Source organism: Saccoglossus kowalevskii, chromosome 8 (genome assembly GCF_978046115.1).
Source record: "Saccoglossus kowalevskii chromosome 8, keSacKowa6.1, whole genome shotgun sequence".
NCBI lineage: Eukaryota > Metazoa > Hemichordata > Enteropneusta > Harrimaniidae > Saccoglossus > Saccoglossus kowalevskii.
In genome coordinates, this window is record NC_140648.1 from 9828063 (window position 1) to 9845062 (window position 17000).

Here is a 17000-nt window from a genome sequence, read left to right on the forward strand (position 1 = left end):
ACAGCCCGTTTTATACCCGATATTTAGGACATTTCGCAGTTCATACAAGTTGTTTTTATAAGCATAGTTGATTCATATATCTCAAAGTTCATGTACGGAGTGACAAAAACCACACCTCTGCCCCCTTTAAAGTCTCTAACTCTTCTTGAATGTCGATTTATGTGGTGCGCGTGTTACTGTTTTTTTTTTTTTTACAAATGCTACATGGTTAATATATGTTCGTTATGTTATATGATTGTTGAACACTTAAAAGTAAACACAATGCGTCAATATTTTAAACTAGCAATCGCCTTTAATAATGTAAATATCGCACAACTTGTAACTTTACATATTTACATTCTGTTATAGTTATGTGGCAGTGCATTTATCACATAATTCATGCATTAATTACACATGATATCCATAAGACAACTATCAATCAATGTCAATCAAGTGTTGCATATATCTACACATTTTATGAATCGTTATTTGTATTTGGCTGCTAGTAAGTTATGTATAAATTATAAGTAACTACCATATCAAATCATATTGTTTGAAGAACACGGATTGTGTATGGTATGCTAATTACAACGTGTTCAGTACCACGGGCCATGGGCAGACAGCCAATGTAAGATTTGCCAAAATGTAGCATGAACACAAAACTGCGTAACTAATCACATAATTTCAAGAATCATGTCACCAGTTAGCATTTGATCGAATTTATATAATTGAGTTTGGGAAATATACAAGTAATGATGTTTTGCCAACAGTGACAGAAGAACGAGAAACTTATAGCATGATTATAAAGGGCCGTTCTCTGCAAATTCCAACAACACCGTACCAAAAAAGTCTAGTTCTTCCTTATTTAGCGTTCTTATTGTCTGACAAGCCAGGAAGCAGATACCCGAACCGATATCCACCCGCGCGTTTTAACTTACGAAGATACCATTACAGACGCATGTTAATATTTTTACTGGGTAGTATTGAAACCTGGGTGTAACAATCTAAGTACTACCAACATTTATTATTATCATATGCAATGTTTTGTAAGAATATACATAATATACACACACATATAATATTAATATAATATAAAATAATATAATATAAAAAGCGAAAATAAGTTGTTACTATTTAAATTTCGTAAAATGTCAATAATGCGAGATATAAAATTAAAAATGCCTGTATATAAATATGGTTTACTTGCATATATTATGAAGTTATCACCTGATATCACTGGTGCGTAGAGCTAGCTGTTACGAGTGACGTCATGGGCCAGTGTTATGCACGAATCGCTGATGAATGCATAATACAACCCGTGACGCCATGATTCCCATCTAGTTATACGAATAAGTAATATCCGGTGATAACATTCTTATCATATGACCAACTATGAACGTCAGAACGACAGAGAAATCGCGACGAGCAGCATGAACAAAATACACTATGTAGTAATGGAATCATTTGACTCGACACTTGATATTTTGCTGACGGTGTCGTGCATGTCATTTGACATATCTCCTAGCGGTAGGGCGTCGTCATCGCTTACACACGGTGAGGGCGTTTCGACGTCCTGGCTGTTCCTGTGAAGTGTAGAACAAAAAGCGTTAATGTGTAAGGGGATTAGTATATTATATATACATGTATATAGTTAGATAAACCAGAAACTTAAGAATTGTATACTCTTAAACGTTTTTGACTCCCGTGTGCGAAGCACAAAAAAGGAGTCTTTGCAGTTAGTGTGTCTGCGTGTGTGTGTGTGTGTGTGTGTGTGTGTGTGTGGGTGTGTGGGTGTGTGTGTGTGTGTGTGTGTGTGTGTGTCCGTCTACTAGTATTCCACTGATATCTCAAGAACCATACATCAGTTTTTGATGAAACTTGATGCATAGATGCTCTGGGCCAATGCGCAGATTTGATTAGGTTTTGGTAAAAATCCATGCATATTAATTACCTAATTTGCATGATAATTAGCTGATTTTTAGCTGTTCCATGACTGTTCCACTGATATCTAAAGAACCACTCATTGGATTTTGATGAAACTTGGCACACAGATGTTCCAAACTAATGCGCAGATTTGATTAGTTTTGGGTAAAAATCTGTGCAATATTAATTACCTAATTTGCATAATGATTAATCAATTTTCGGCTTTTCCACTGATATCTCAAGTACTAATCATCACATTTCAATAAAACTTGGTACATAGATGTCATAGGACACTGCACAAACCTGATAGTTTTTAGGGTAATATCAGTATATATTAATTAGCTAATTTGCATAATTAATTAATTTTCAGCTTTTGATATTTCAAGTAGTAATCATCACATTTCAATGACACTTGGTACATAGATGTCATAGGACACTGCACAGACCTGATAGTTTTTAGGGTAATATGAGTACATATTAATTACTTAATTTGCATAATTAATTAATTTTCAGCTTTTGATATTTCAAGTAGTAATCATTACATTTCAATGAAATTTGGTACATAGATGTCATAGGACACTGCACAGACCTGATAGTTTTTAGGGTAATATCAGTATATATTAATTAGTTAATTTGCATAATTAATTAATTTTCAGCTTTTGATATTTCAAGTAGTAATCATCACATTTCAATAAAACTTGGTACATAAATATCACAGGACACTGCACAGACCTGATAGTTTTTAGGGTAATATGAGTACATATTAATTACCTAATTTGCATAATTAATTAATTTTCTGCTTTTGATATATCAAGTAGTAATTATCATATTTCAATGAGACTTGCAACATAGATCTTCTAGGATTATGCAGACACCTGATTAGTTTTAATTGGATATTAATTACCTAATTTGCATAATGTTCCACTGATATATAAAGAACCACAAATTGGATTTTAATGAAACTTTTAAAGAGAACTATGCAGAAACCCAATTAGTTTTTGGTAAATATTTATGCTTATTAATCACCTAATTAACATAATTAATTAACACTGATATATCAATTACTGATCATCACATTTGAATAAAATTTGGTACATAAATGCTCTAGGACAATAGACAGGCCTGATGAATTTTGATTAATATTAATTCTCTAATTAGCATAATAATTCATAATTTTTTTGTCCTGTTCTGTTCATATTAGTTACCTGATTTACATAATTAGTTTTCAGCTTTTCAATCAATATCTCATGTACAAGTAATTTTTAATTAATTTTTAATGTGTCTTCAATACTCTCAGCACACGGGAGTTCTTTCTAAGCTTTCTTTGATTATTTATTGCAGTTTGCACCCAAATATGCAAACCGCGTTAATAGTAAATGTAATAACATCTATAAATACTATTTATTAGTAAGTTTCACTTGAATACCACCTGTTAAATTAAAATCCAATTAAAAGCTATTTGTCTTATTCAAAAATCACATACTAGTATATAATGTTGTTGGTTTCTTCACAGTCAGTGTGATTGAGTGACAGAGTCATCAATACACATTGCTCACGTACGAACGTACACAGTGTCATCAATACACATTGCTCACGTACGAACGTACACAGTGTCATCAATACACATTGCTCACGTACGAACGTACACCGTGTCATCAATACACATTGCTCACGTACGAACGTACATAGTGTCATCAATACACATTGCTCACGTACGAACGTACACAGTGTCATCAATACACATTGCTCACGTACGAACGTACACCGTGTCATCAATACACATTGCTCACGTACGAACGTACACCGTGTCATCAATACACATTGCTCACGTACGAACGTACATAGTGTCATCAATACACATTGCTCACGTACGTACGTACACCGTTTCATCAATACACATTACTTACGTACGAACTTACACAGTGTCATCAATACACATCGCACACGTACGAACGTACACAGTGTCATCAATACACATTACTCACGTACACAGTGTCATCAATACACATTACTCACGTACGAATGTACTTAGTGTCATCAATACACATTACTCACGTACACAGTGTCATCAATACACATTACTCACGTACGAACGTACATAGTGTCATCAATACACATTGCTCACGTACGTACGTACACCGTTTCATCAATACACATTACTTACGTACGAACTTACACCGTGTTATCAATACACATCGCACACGTACGAACGTACACAGTGTCATCAATACACATTACTCACGTACAGTGTCATCAATACACATTACTCACGTACGAATGTACTTAGTGTCATCAATACACATTGCTCACGTACGTACGTACAGTGTTATCAATACACATTACTCACGTACGAACGTACATAGTGTCATCAATACACATTACTCACGTACGAACGTACACAGTGTCATCAATACACATTACTCACGTACACAGTGTCATCAATACACATTACTCACGTACGAACGTACATAATGTCATCAATACACATTACTCACGTACGTACGTGCACAGTGTCATCAATACACATTGCTCACGTACGTACGTACACAGTGTCATCAATACACATTGCTCACGTACGTACGTACACAGTGTCATCAATACACATTGCTCACGTACGTACGTACACAGTGTCATCAATACACCTTGCTCACGTACGTACGTACACAGTGTCATCAATACACATTGCTCACGTACGAACGTACACCGTGTCATCAATACACATTACTCACGTACATACGTACACAGTGTCATCAATACACATTGCTCACGTACGTACGTACAGTGTCATCAATACACATTACTCACGTACATACGTACACAGTGTCATCAATACACATTGCTCACGTACGAACGTACACAGTGTCATCAATACACATTGCTCACGTACGTACGTACAGTGTCATCAATACACATTGCTCACGTACGTACGTACAGTGTCATCAATACACATTACTCACGTACGAACGTACAGTGTCATCAATACACATTGCTCACGTACGAACGTACACAGTGTCATCAATACACATTGCTCACGTACATACGTACAGTGTCATCAATACACATCGCACACGTACGAACGTACACAGTGTCATCAATACACATTACTCACGTACGAATGTACTTAGTGTCATCAATACACATTGCTCACGTACGTACGTACAGTGTTATCAATACACATTACTCACGTACGAACGTACATAGTGTCATCAATACACATTACTCACGTACGAACGTACACAGTGTCATCAATACACATTACTCACGTACACAGTGTCATCAATACACATTACTCACGTACGAACGTACATAGTGTCATCAATACACATCGCACACGTACGAACGTACACAGTGTCATCAATACACATTACTCACGTACGAATGTACTTAGTGTCATCAATACACATTGCTCACGTACGTACGTACAGTGTTATCAATACACATTACTCACGTACGAACGTACATAGTGTCATCAATACACATTACTCACGTACGAACGTACACAGTGTCATCAATACACATTACTCACGTACACAGTGTCATCAATACACATTACTCACGTACGAACGTACATAGTGTCATCAATACACATTACTCACGTACGTACGTGCACAGTGTCATCAATACACATTGCTCACGTACGTACGTACACAGTGTCATCAATACACATTGCTCACGTACGTACGTACACAGTGTCATCAATACACCTTGCTCACGTACGTACGTACACCGTGTCATCAATACACATTACTCACATACATACGTACACAGTGTCATCAATACACATTGCTCACGTACGTACGTACAGTGTCATCAATACACATTACTCACGTACATACGTACACAGTGTCATCAATACACATTGCTCACGTACGAACGTACACAGTGTCATCAATACACATTGCTCACGTACGTACGTACACAGTGTCATCAATACACATTGCTCACCTACGAACGTACACAGTGTCATCAATACACATTGCTCACGTACGAACGTACACAGTGTCATCAATACACATTGCTCACGTACGTACGTACAGTGTCATCAATACACATTGCTCACGTACGAACGTACAGTGTCATCAATACACATTACTCACGTACGAACGTACACAGTGTCACCAATGCACACTAATCACGTACGTACAAACATACACAGTACCCAAACAACTTATAAGTATACGAACGACAGTTCGTCAACAAGATAATTTTTGCATAAATTGATTATATCTCTTTTGTCAGTATATATGCTATATATGCATACCCCCATGCAGTTTGTATTTACATTCAACGAGACGATACCTTTGAAATTGCTGTTCTTTGAAAGATGCTCTATTAAAATCTCCGACAGATACACGATGTGTTCCGGTGCTGTCATTATCCGCTTGCCATCTGGATGGGGATTTCGAATTTTTGACAGCGGCTAATATGTTGCGAAGAACCATTGGACTAGGAGACACTATTTGAAAATGAGTGTATGTATGAGTCGAGCTCTTTTCTACGTTTTCTGAGCTGGCAAAATTTGTTGTTTCTTGTCGCAGCTTGATAAATTTCCAAACGACGCATAGTCCTCCAAACGTGAGAGAAAGGCTCAGGAGAATGCTGAACGTTCCTATGGCAACGGCCCACACTCGGACTTTTCCGCGAATTCCGAGTACGATTGATATTAGTCCGAAAATTAAACAAAGTGTGGCAAACACAAATAAACATATGGCGACAACTTTTAACTTTTTCTGTTTCTCCATCATTTGTTCATAAATCCGTTCTGTCATGTGTTGGGCTTGAATCGTTGATACCGGAGTTGCTGGTCCACTGGAGCTCAAGGACGCCGTACACGGCGTGGTTAGAATTTCAGGACCCAAACCGTCGCTTGGTGGTGAAGTTTCGATTGGTTTTAGGTTGATATCTTGCATGGTGATAGACGTCAAATCTAAACAAAAGGGAAATGAAATATCATATTCTAATGTAATTAGACTTAACAGTGGCAGCGCCACAGAGGGGGCGTTTGCCCCCTCTAAACAAATGTTGGGGCCGTTGCCCCTCCAAAATCAAGCTGAAACCCTTTGTGTCAGCAAAATTTGCCCCTCAAAATATAGGAAATAGCGTTTCAGAGGGTCTAGATTTCAAATTTTTTAAGGAGGGGGCATGCCCCGGACCCCTTAGTAAGGTCGCGCCTTCGGCGCAAGGTTGGTGAGCAGATCTCACCCCCATGTACACATTTTCGTGTTGTCGCCTCTGCCTAAGTATGGATTTTGTAATGCAAAGATTTTTAACAATTCGTTTCACTTTCGAAATGTGACTATCCCATTTGTAGTAACTACATCGAACGTTTCCTCAATATTTTATAAAATTGACGAGTGCCCATTATTGCCCGATAACTAGGCAAGGAGGTTACGTTGATACGCGCAATAATTGGCGAGGCGAACTGTATGAATGTATGAACTTGTGGCATATATACATTCAATAACATTAAATTACCAAGAGTTCTGATGCATTCGGTAAGGATAGTGATACATTCAATATAGTCGTCATGGGTGGTTACACATTCGATATCATATTCCCCAACAGTGCCGATACATTCACAAACAACAGTGATACATTCGATATAGTCGTTATATTCAATGATGATACTCTTTCTGGTACAGTGAACTACTCTAGTATTATTATTGGGCAACTTGACCCCCCCTCTCCCCGCACCATGTGATTGTAATCTTGTTTTTACTGTACCATGAGTCATCGACATTGAGATGAACCGAGACGGAAATGAACTTCACAACAAACAATGCAGGAAATAACTGCACCCAATAAAAAAAAAATATTTCGATAGTTAATATTATGTAAATAAAACACACACCGTTATATGGCGTTATTTCAGTTTATTATCCAAGTCGCCGTATGCCGTACGTTATGAACTTAGGAATTTAATAGAATCCGGATGACCGACCGTATGTGCGTTTGTGGCTGTGGTGACTGACAAGTGCCGTTAAGCAGATCCCCTTATAGCGAGTAGGTCGACTAAACGGCCCTGTGATTACTGCTATATCGTGTTGACAAATCTCAACTGCGTCTATTTACTTAACTATTATAAATATTCCGAGTCGTAAACATTGCAAATGCAATTTTAATGTTACAATCTACATTTCTCGCAAGCAAAACTGACAGAATTGCGACGCCACATAACTGTGATACATTTCGGACTGACATGGCCGTAAATAAAGGTGACGATCACCTGCATGTAATAAAAGACAGCAAAGTTCGATCACAAGTCTTACATACCTGCAGTTTCAATTTTTTTACGTGGAATTATCCGAGGACCATCTGAGGAAGCTATCTGAACTTATCTGATTGAGTTGACTTGAAGTTTTGGACATCCAGTTGAGATTCTGTCGAAGTGAACGTAACGCGATACCTTGAAGTAACACAAAAGACTTGTCATTATGGGATAACGACTTCCGCTACTATCAGCAGTTCATCAGTCAGACTAATGGTATCAGCCAATAGCGAGTTGTGCCGGAATGGGAGGTCATGGCACGCTCGTTTTAGTGGAGATGTTTGCACATCATGTTCGGGTTAATTTTTATTCCGCGGGAAACACTGTAGACGGGCACAGCGAGGCGCACACAGAGGGCAACGTTGTCTTTCTTTTTTCATTTTTTTCTCTTTTCCTGAGATACATTCAGTCGAGTAGTCTATAATATAATTTTTAGGTTATTTATTAAGTATTAAGTAATTTCAGTCACAGTTTCACCGATAACCTGGGTTGTTACTGTCTCCACAGCCATACTTTCAAATATCACAAAAAGCATTCTGAGTGGAACATTTGGGTCAAGTTTAAATTGTGTGTACTGTTGACACCATGTTGATACTGTTAGTTGGCAGTGAGGATTTCATTTGTATTCTGCATCTACAAGATATGGAAATCGATAGATGGTGGCATTTAGGCAGTGACAGTTAATTTTTTTATTGAATTACGTTTAGTATTGTATTTTCTCATTTATCTTTTTTTAAAAGTCTTTCCCCCGCTTGTTATAGTTTAACAATTGTGTTTATACAGTGGTGCCTAGATTGCATTCATAGGGAACATAGTTTAAATCTTCCAAGCCCACCCACCCCAGGATAACTTCTGAACGTCAAATTATGATATAGTGTGCGACCCACAGCGCCATATTAATTGTGGAGTTAATTCTATGCGAGATAGTGTGAGACCCATCACGTCATATTAATTGAGGAGATAATTCTATGCAAGATAGTGTGAAACCCATCGCGCCATATTAATTGAGGAGTTAATTGTATGCGAGATAGTGTGAGACCCACCGCGCCAAATTAATTGAGGAGTTAATTATATGCGAGATAGTGTGCGACCCACCGCGCCAAATTAATTGAGGAGTTAATTATATGCGAGATAGTGTGAGACCCACCGCGCCAAATTAATTGAGGAGTTAATTATATGCGAGATAGTGTGCGACCCACCGCGCCAAATTAATTGAGGAGTTAATTATATGCGAGATAGTGTGAGACCCACCGCGCCAAATTAATTGAGGAGTTAATTATATGCGAGATAGTGTGCGACCCAGTGCGCCGTAATAACTGAGGAGTTAATTATATGCAAGATAGTGTGCGACCCAGTGCGCCGTAATAACTGAGGAGTTAATTATATGCAAGATAGTGTGCGACCCACAGAGTTAAATTGGATTATAAGTCAATTTGATACGAGTTAGTGTGCGACCCACTGCATCTTACTGCATGAGAAATCGATTCAGTTTGGGATAGTATGCGACCCATAGCGCTAAATTGGTTTTGAAGTCCATTCTATGTGAGACTGTGTGCGACCCACAGCACCATATTCGACAAGAAGTCGTTTCCATGCAAGATTTTGTACGGCTCAATGCGTCTTATTGTACGAGGATTCGATCCTATCGAGATAGTTTGTGACCCACAACGCCGTGGTTGAGAAGTCGACTCTATGCGAGATGTATGCGATACACCATGCCATATTGAATGAGGGACCGATTCTATGTGCGAATTTTCATTACAAGTTCAACATTGAAATGTAATATGTAGGTGCAGGACTGATGCAAAGAATAAAGCACCACTCTAACTTTATGGTAATGTAACTCTGGTAATGTTTAGCAATAACGTAACTCAATTTGCAAATACGAGCTTTGGTATATTATTATACGTAAAAAATTAGGGCTACATCACGAGACCCATACTGTTAATCCCAAAGTTTGTGGCATGCGAGTGTTCTTATACTGTGTTAATCGTTACTATTCTGTGTTGACATCGCACGAATTCAAAGGTATTCAAATAACAATCACTGCAACAAGAAAATCCATAACATTAAATGAAATCACATAATATTTTATTATAAAAACACACATGAATTTAAACTCGAGTACAGATATTTGTAAATTACATGTATTACAATGAGCACAGTACTCACATGGCTTGGTGACCACAAGTATACACATTCATGTTACTATTCGATTAAACTGAACCTCGTCTCAACCCTTACATGGGGTGTTCAATAACCAATCCGATGTCTCTGTTAGATCATGTGATTAATGAACCTCAAAAGTTATAAGCCACCACTGAGACTTTTCACAAGAATTTGTATTTCTACATTTCCGGGGTGACCAGTGTGCAGTATTAACAATTTCCAGTACACTGTTACTGGGAATACAAGAATAAAGAACGAAAGCAAAATACATATACAAGCGACATTCCACGCTGTGTTTTGATTTCATTTTTCATTCTTGTTTTATAGTACATTAATATCTGATAAATTTATTCTCCCTTCCTCTTTATATATATATATATACATGTTGTGTACTAATATTCTCAGCTTTGCGCCATTAATCGAAGAGAGATTTGTTTTCACTTAAGTTCATTTGTTTTCTGGATTCTGTTTCAGATTGGTAATTTTATTAACATCGATACTAGCGTTTGTAGTTTAAGTGCATTGTCGCTAAAGGTTGTTCACCTCTTTTTACGCTTTTATATTTAGTTTGAATTCATTTTTCAGTGCCTCGTCTCACTGCTGTTGATGGTTAGTATTTTATCGCGTTAGGTGAAAGGATAGTTTTTAGTCATTCAATTATTTTTGCAAAATGGGTGCTGTTACGTAATTGAAAAAAAACCGTGATCATCAGTTTTATGTGACGCTATGGTTTATTATTTGAAATATGACATGGTATCAGTGCAATCAATTCCTAAACAATTACCCCATGCATTCCGACTCTTTAACTTTATATATATCTTAGTTAGGCTGAAGCTTCGAGTAATTTCAGTATAATTGTGACAGGTAGCTTGTGTCATGTTGTAACATAATCAGATTTTATTGCACATTGTTTTGAGTAAATTAGGACCATTTAAGTACTAATCAAATAGTACGACAGTTCACGTGGTCGTAACATGCACACTAATTGATTTACCAGAACATAGTACTCCCCAATTAATGGAATCATCGCGTTATTCATTGTTAAATACTTTCCTATCAATACAGCGGGCTCCAAAATAAACTTGTCAAGAAATCTCCCTACCACTTGGGAAATTCCTAGACCCTAAACATGGTATTTTAGCGTGTATGGAATATTCTTATATCCCTTTGGAGATTCTGAGCGGTGTATGTTTCATATACAGAATATACTTTGTTCTTTTTCAATTTTTTTACCCACATTTTATGTTGAGGATAAAAATTCAAATTATGGTTGACTGGACATCACACGACCTTGATGTCTATATTCAAATTACAACTTTTGGCCTTTTCCTTTCTGAATCACGTTGCAAACTTATGGTATGAGTCGAAGGTTTCATTTTATTGGCGATTTCTCTGTGAAAACCGTTTTCAAACAGATTTCGAGCGAAACAATTGTTTGAAAAATTAACAAACTGTAATATATTTGGATCATAAGTGCGTTCTGTACTTGAACACGGTTATGTAATCACAAGTGTGGGATTTTAATTTCAAATTCAAACACTTGAAATATAATTAAATATAGTTTGTACTTTTCGATATGCCAGTTTCCAACGGTGTAATTCAAATGCAGCTAATAATCTACCAAGGGACATTGCAATGTTCCATGAGGAATTGATCAGTTTATTTTCGCCAGAAAGAACAAAATCAGCAGTTGGGTAAACTCGTGAATTTTACTGCTAATGTTCACCTATCTTACATCTTGAAGTCTAATTACAGTGTTATATCTGGTGTTACAGTAGCAGTTTCATCATTACTGTCTTCTGTTTCCCGATATGGGGGTGGAGGCTCATCAGGAATCGCCGATCGTTCACATGCAACATATGCAACTGAATCGGTACCCAGTGTCACGTCACTCGGTGGCCAATGTTCATCACTGAACGTAGGTGGCGCCTCTCCATCTCCGCCAATAATGTCTTCATAGGCAGGTGGGGAAACGGGACTTACAGCAGACAGTTCGATGTCACGTGAACCATACTGTCTGCGTAGTTGTTGCATCACTATATCACTTCGACAGGTGTCGTATCGTTTTCTCATTCGGTTCGATGCTAATTTACATATTATGAATCCGATAACGCCACATGTTATAGATACTGCAATTAAAACAGGTCCGAGAACGTAGAATACCTCGTGTTCATCATCGTCATCGTCATCATCATCCGTATCACCACGGTAAACCAATGACGTCACTGATATAGCTGGTATTAATAGTATTGCCCCAGCGGCGATAAAAACAACTCCGCAACACGAAATACGCGAATATTTGCGGTACTGCTTGTCTCGTATCAAAACACCATGGAGATCGTGTGGTGTTTGCCCTGTGTTCATGGTTACGGCCGTAGATTTGTAGCTCACTGCTTATACTTACCAGAGGGAGAGAGAGTATCATCTCTGGCTTCCATTTAAATACACCTGTCGTAAATAAATAGAAACAAGTTTTCTTGAGACAATGAGTTTAAATGTATACAACCGAGTCACAGTCAGTCTTGTTTTTTTTGACGATGAATGGACTTCACCAACTGTAAATCGGTCTTCAGTTATGGGTAGAAGGGGCGACCAGATTGCAGAAAGGTGGCCATTTTGTGAAAGCAGGTCACCCCTAATTATGTGTGGACTACTGATAAAAGTTGACATGATACATTTTACATAACTCTTGGTCGACGTTTTCACTACAACCCCCATAAAAAATCAAATTGCACCAATATTTACTGTGATGTCCATCATCGAACATGCGTGGCACGTTATATCTTTAATATCTAAAATAATCACCCCTACTGCGCATGCGTATTTGACATTTCTATATTTAATATATATAGTTATTAGTAAGCTATACAACGAATGGTGTAAAACAACTCAATTATTATAAATATATACTGTTAAGATGTGTCGAAATTGTGCACTTACCTTTAGGTGTGTGGTGCAAGACACGGTCACGGTGGCTGTACGATGGTCGAACTAATATCACGCAGATCATTAAATGCGACAACACGCGTTATTTCAGATCCGACGACTACCACCCAATGTCATTCTCCGTAAAACAGTGGGTTATAAACCAATGGCGGTTTCAATATATACCGAATAGGTATTTGTCTCCGTGTGTCTAATATGGCGTTGATAACTCAATGTGTACATTGGTCATGTTATCATATATCTATGGGTTAATTATCTATCTTTTGGTTTGACCCATTTGTCCCAGTGTGTGTGACGTACGTAGTGGGTGAAGTTATAACACACGTGAATCATCGCTTCTAGTTGCAATGGACTTCATTCTTTAACTCTCCCCATTTTCCCTAGAGAAACTAAATTTGTTGTTTAATTTGAAGCAGGTGATCCAAAGTGACTCTTGTCATATTCTGATTACAGTCCATAGATTACTCGGTTTGATTTTTCCTCATTAAAGCAAATAAAAAACAATGCTGCTCGGTAATTGATGTTGAATTTTTCTTTCAGAAAATATATTTCTTTAGCGTGTCCCCATCTGTTTTCAGATAACTCAAAAAATTTACGACAAACTGACATTCGGACATGAACCAAGCAATTATAGAAGGGATCTAGTATGATATCGGCACATTTTGTAGTATTCTTTACCATTTCCAGATATAGCCATTGTCTTATTCATTGAGTGATAAACTACTCGAGACTCAATTTGGTCTTTCCTTTCCAATAAATTAGAAGCTTATTCTATAAATATGTAAATTTAAGTACAAATAATAATACAATAGAGAAGAGGTACCTGTGAAGATAAGGAATTTCCATATATGGTGGAAAATTGTGCGACCTTGGAATGTATATTAATTTCATATACGATAAACCCTTCGAGATCAGCCTCCACATAACTAAATTCATGCCATACAAATACTCATGTACAAGTTGAAAAGCTTTTCATATATCATATTATTGAAAATTGAACCTTTAAGGTTTGTTATGCTACGACTTAATGCAATTTTGTTTGTTTGTTTGTTTATTTATGTAAATTTATATTTAACATCTTCTTATAAAAAACTTATAACTTTATCTTATAAAAACGCTTGAGCAACAGCAAATTCATAAAACAGTGAGTTTTATAAATGCCACATACTTGTATACTCATCGTAATCATAAAAACATTACCTCACTAAGCATTGTAAATAAATTGTTTTCCGACGCATTGTAATGTTGCAGTAACACGGCAAAGGGTAAAAAACAATCCTTCACATAGAAACTTTGTTTTATTTATTTATAATTAATCTATTTTCTGTGTTGGTGTGAAATAAATGCGTTGTTCTTATTGTGTCGCAATTATTTATTTGATATTATTGAAAATGTGGATTAAATATTCAATACAAGCAGGAGAAAACGCCCTACACCACACAACTCGCATGTTTTTGCGGAAAGCTATGAACTTGTTATGAGCTATGTTTTATTTCTATGACAACCAAGTGTACATAACATTTCCAAAAAGCGTCTAATATCACATTAGCTTTATAAGTGGTGCAACACGTGATGCATTACTTGAATTTCCTAAATCACTTTTACTTGGCAATTCATATGTATGTTGTATACGTCTTGTTATTTAGTTGGTCAGGCTCTTCCAACTGTTGACAGAAAGCTATACGAGGTTTAAAATACCAACGTGGAGGGGATATAGAGCTGACGTTCATATATCTATTCATGTTGACCACAAATAAATTAACCCACGTGTAACATGTGTTGCGCATGGGAAGCCGGAGTAAGCGATCTTGTGCCGAGTAAAACAATTGTGTGGCTGGATATTTGTCGTGACTGAAACATTCCATGTTTACGTTCAATTGTTAGGACTGAAAACAGCTACAACGTGTTTTCAGTGGTGTGGGTCATATCGGACTTCATCATCTACGTATGATGACCGACCGTCATAAAATGAAAGTGATTTACTTTGCACAAAAATATGGCACATTAGATATGTTGCCTTGTGCTGTTTATGTATATTAAAGATATATTATTCTGTAAATAAAAGTGTCCGAATGTTTCTTAAATCCCTATATATAGATAATTTGTTGCAATTTAAAATAATTACGATGCAATTCAATTATCTGGATATTTCCAATAATAGCAAATGACCATATGACAACAAGTGGATAAAATATATTGTCACCAACATGAAAACAACTGTGCTCGTAGGATTGCATACTTTGAATTATATTTCTCATCAATGCGTCTAAATAAATTATATATAACCCCAGACTCAAGTTATGTATACATGTAGTCATGTGTACGTTGCCCTATGAGCTGATATGGCATAACAACTATTAGTGTGGACATAATTACGATAAGTACCATAGTACGTAAACGACCTCGTACCATACGAATTTACATATTAAAATGTCCCAATTTCAGTGCAGATTCTGCAGTGCCAGTGCATGTTGACATCAATGCATGGATTTCCGATATTTCATATTCTTTTTAAACTTTCTGAATTCACGAAAATTGTGTTATGACGTAAACTTCCAATAAATTATCCCACATTTTAAAAGATTTTTGTAGTTAATAAATGTATGGAATAATCAAATACGCATTTGATACCGATGACCTAGGTAGGGCATAGCCTCTAATAACCCACGCCCTATTTAGACACAATAGCGTCGCTATCGCGCACTCTACCACATACCAGCGGGTGCCCGGTACGAGTTTCCACATCAACTCTGGTATTTGCTTTGCAATTTCAGTTAATATTTTATAAAATAATTTCGACATGTAAAATGTTCCTTAATAATGTTTAAATTAGGGACAATTATACCAGTGCAAGTGGAGTTGAATTGGACTAATTTTTGAAGACTTACAATATTGTTTATTATTTGATTTTAAAACTAGAAAAAAACAAAACACTCTTTAAAGGGCGGCAGTCGTCGTGCCGCGTCTAGTTCGATATGGGACTCATAGCGACGTATACAAAGCGTATAACATTGTGAGGGTAATATCACGATTTGTTGCCTGCCCATAATATAGATGATGCCAAAGCCGAAAACAACAGCGGTCGTGGTAACACCAGTGCAACGAACGACAATTTGTTTTGCGCAGTATCGTTGCGCAGTAGTTTCAGTGACGTCATCCATGTGATATACCCATTTTTATTCAATGTCATGTGACCGAGTCTCAACTAATCACAGCATGCGTAACAACAGTGAGATGTGATAATATTGTTATATCAAACCCTCTTTCAAATGACACCCACGGCAAATCACGCAATATTTGTTTTGTACATTGCCGCAAAGCTGAATTGTATTGACCCATTTTACAGCAGAGTAATTGACTACACGGGAACGTGTAATATTTGTCCGGCGAAAGAATGTTGTTAAATATAGTACCTATCGTTTTCTAGTTTCCATTCGGACGCAGTCAGAACACAATGTGAATAAATTGGCACCGTGCGTCAAAGCCAAAGCCGATCGCATTTTAACTTCATACACACTACATAAAAATAAAAAAAAAACATTTTTGCCTTTCTGAAACCAGACCGCGGTCGTGTGATTGATTTTATTTTATTTCAACAACAACAACAACAACAACAACAACAACAACAACAACAACAACAACAACAACAACAACAACAACAACTACTACTACTTCTTGGTGTGGACCACAGAGGTAGTTCATCCGAACTAATCTA

The 17000-nt window shown here is 36.9% G+C and overlaps 1 protein-coding gene across 1 annotated transcript; it reads right to left on the reverse strand.

Moving 5' to 3' along the window:
• Positions 1-1356: 1356 nt before the first annotated feature.
• LOC144344817 (uncharacterized) lies at positions 1357-8303 on the reverse strand. The gene is made up of 3 exons (XM_078006623.1): positions 8176-8303; positions 6202-6829; positions 1357-1562 (listed from the first exon to the last, which is right to left on the reverse strand). Exons 2-3 carry the CDS (start codon positions 6810-6812, stop codon positions 1424-1426), a joined length of 750 nt encoding a protein of 249 aa, XP_077862749.1. The 5' UTR covers positions 6813-6829; positions 8176-8303; the 3' UTR covers positions 1357-1423.
• Positions 8304-17000: the final 8697 nt, after the last annotated feature.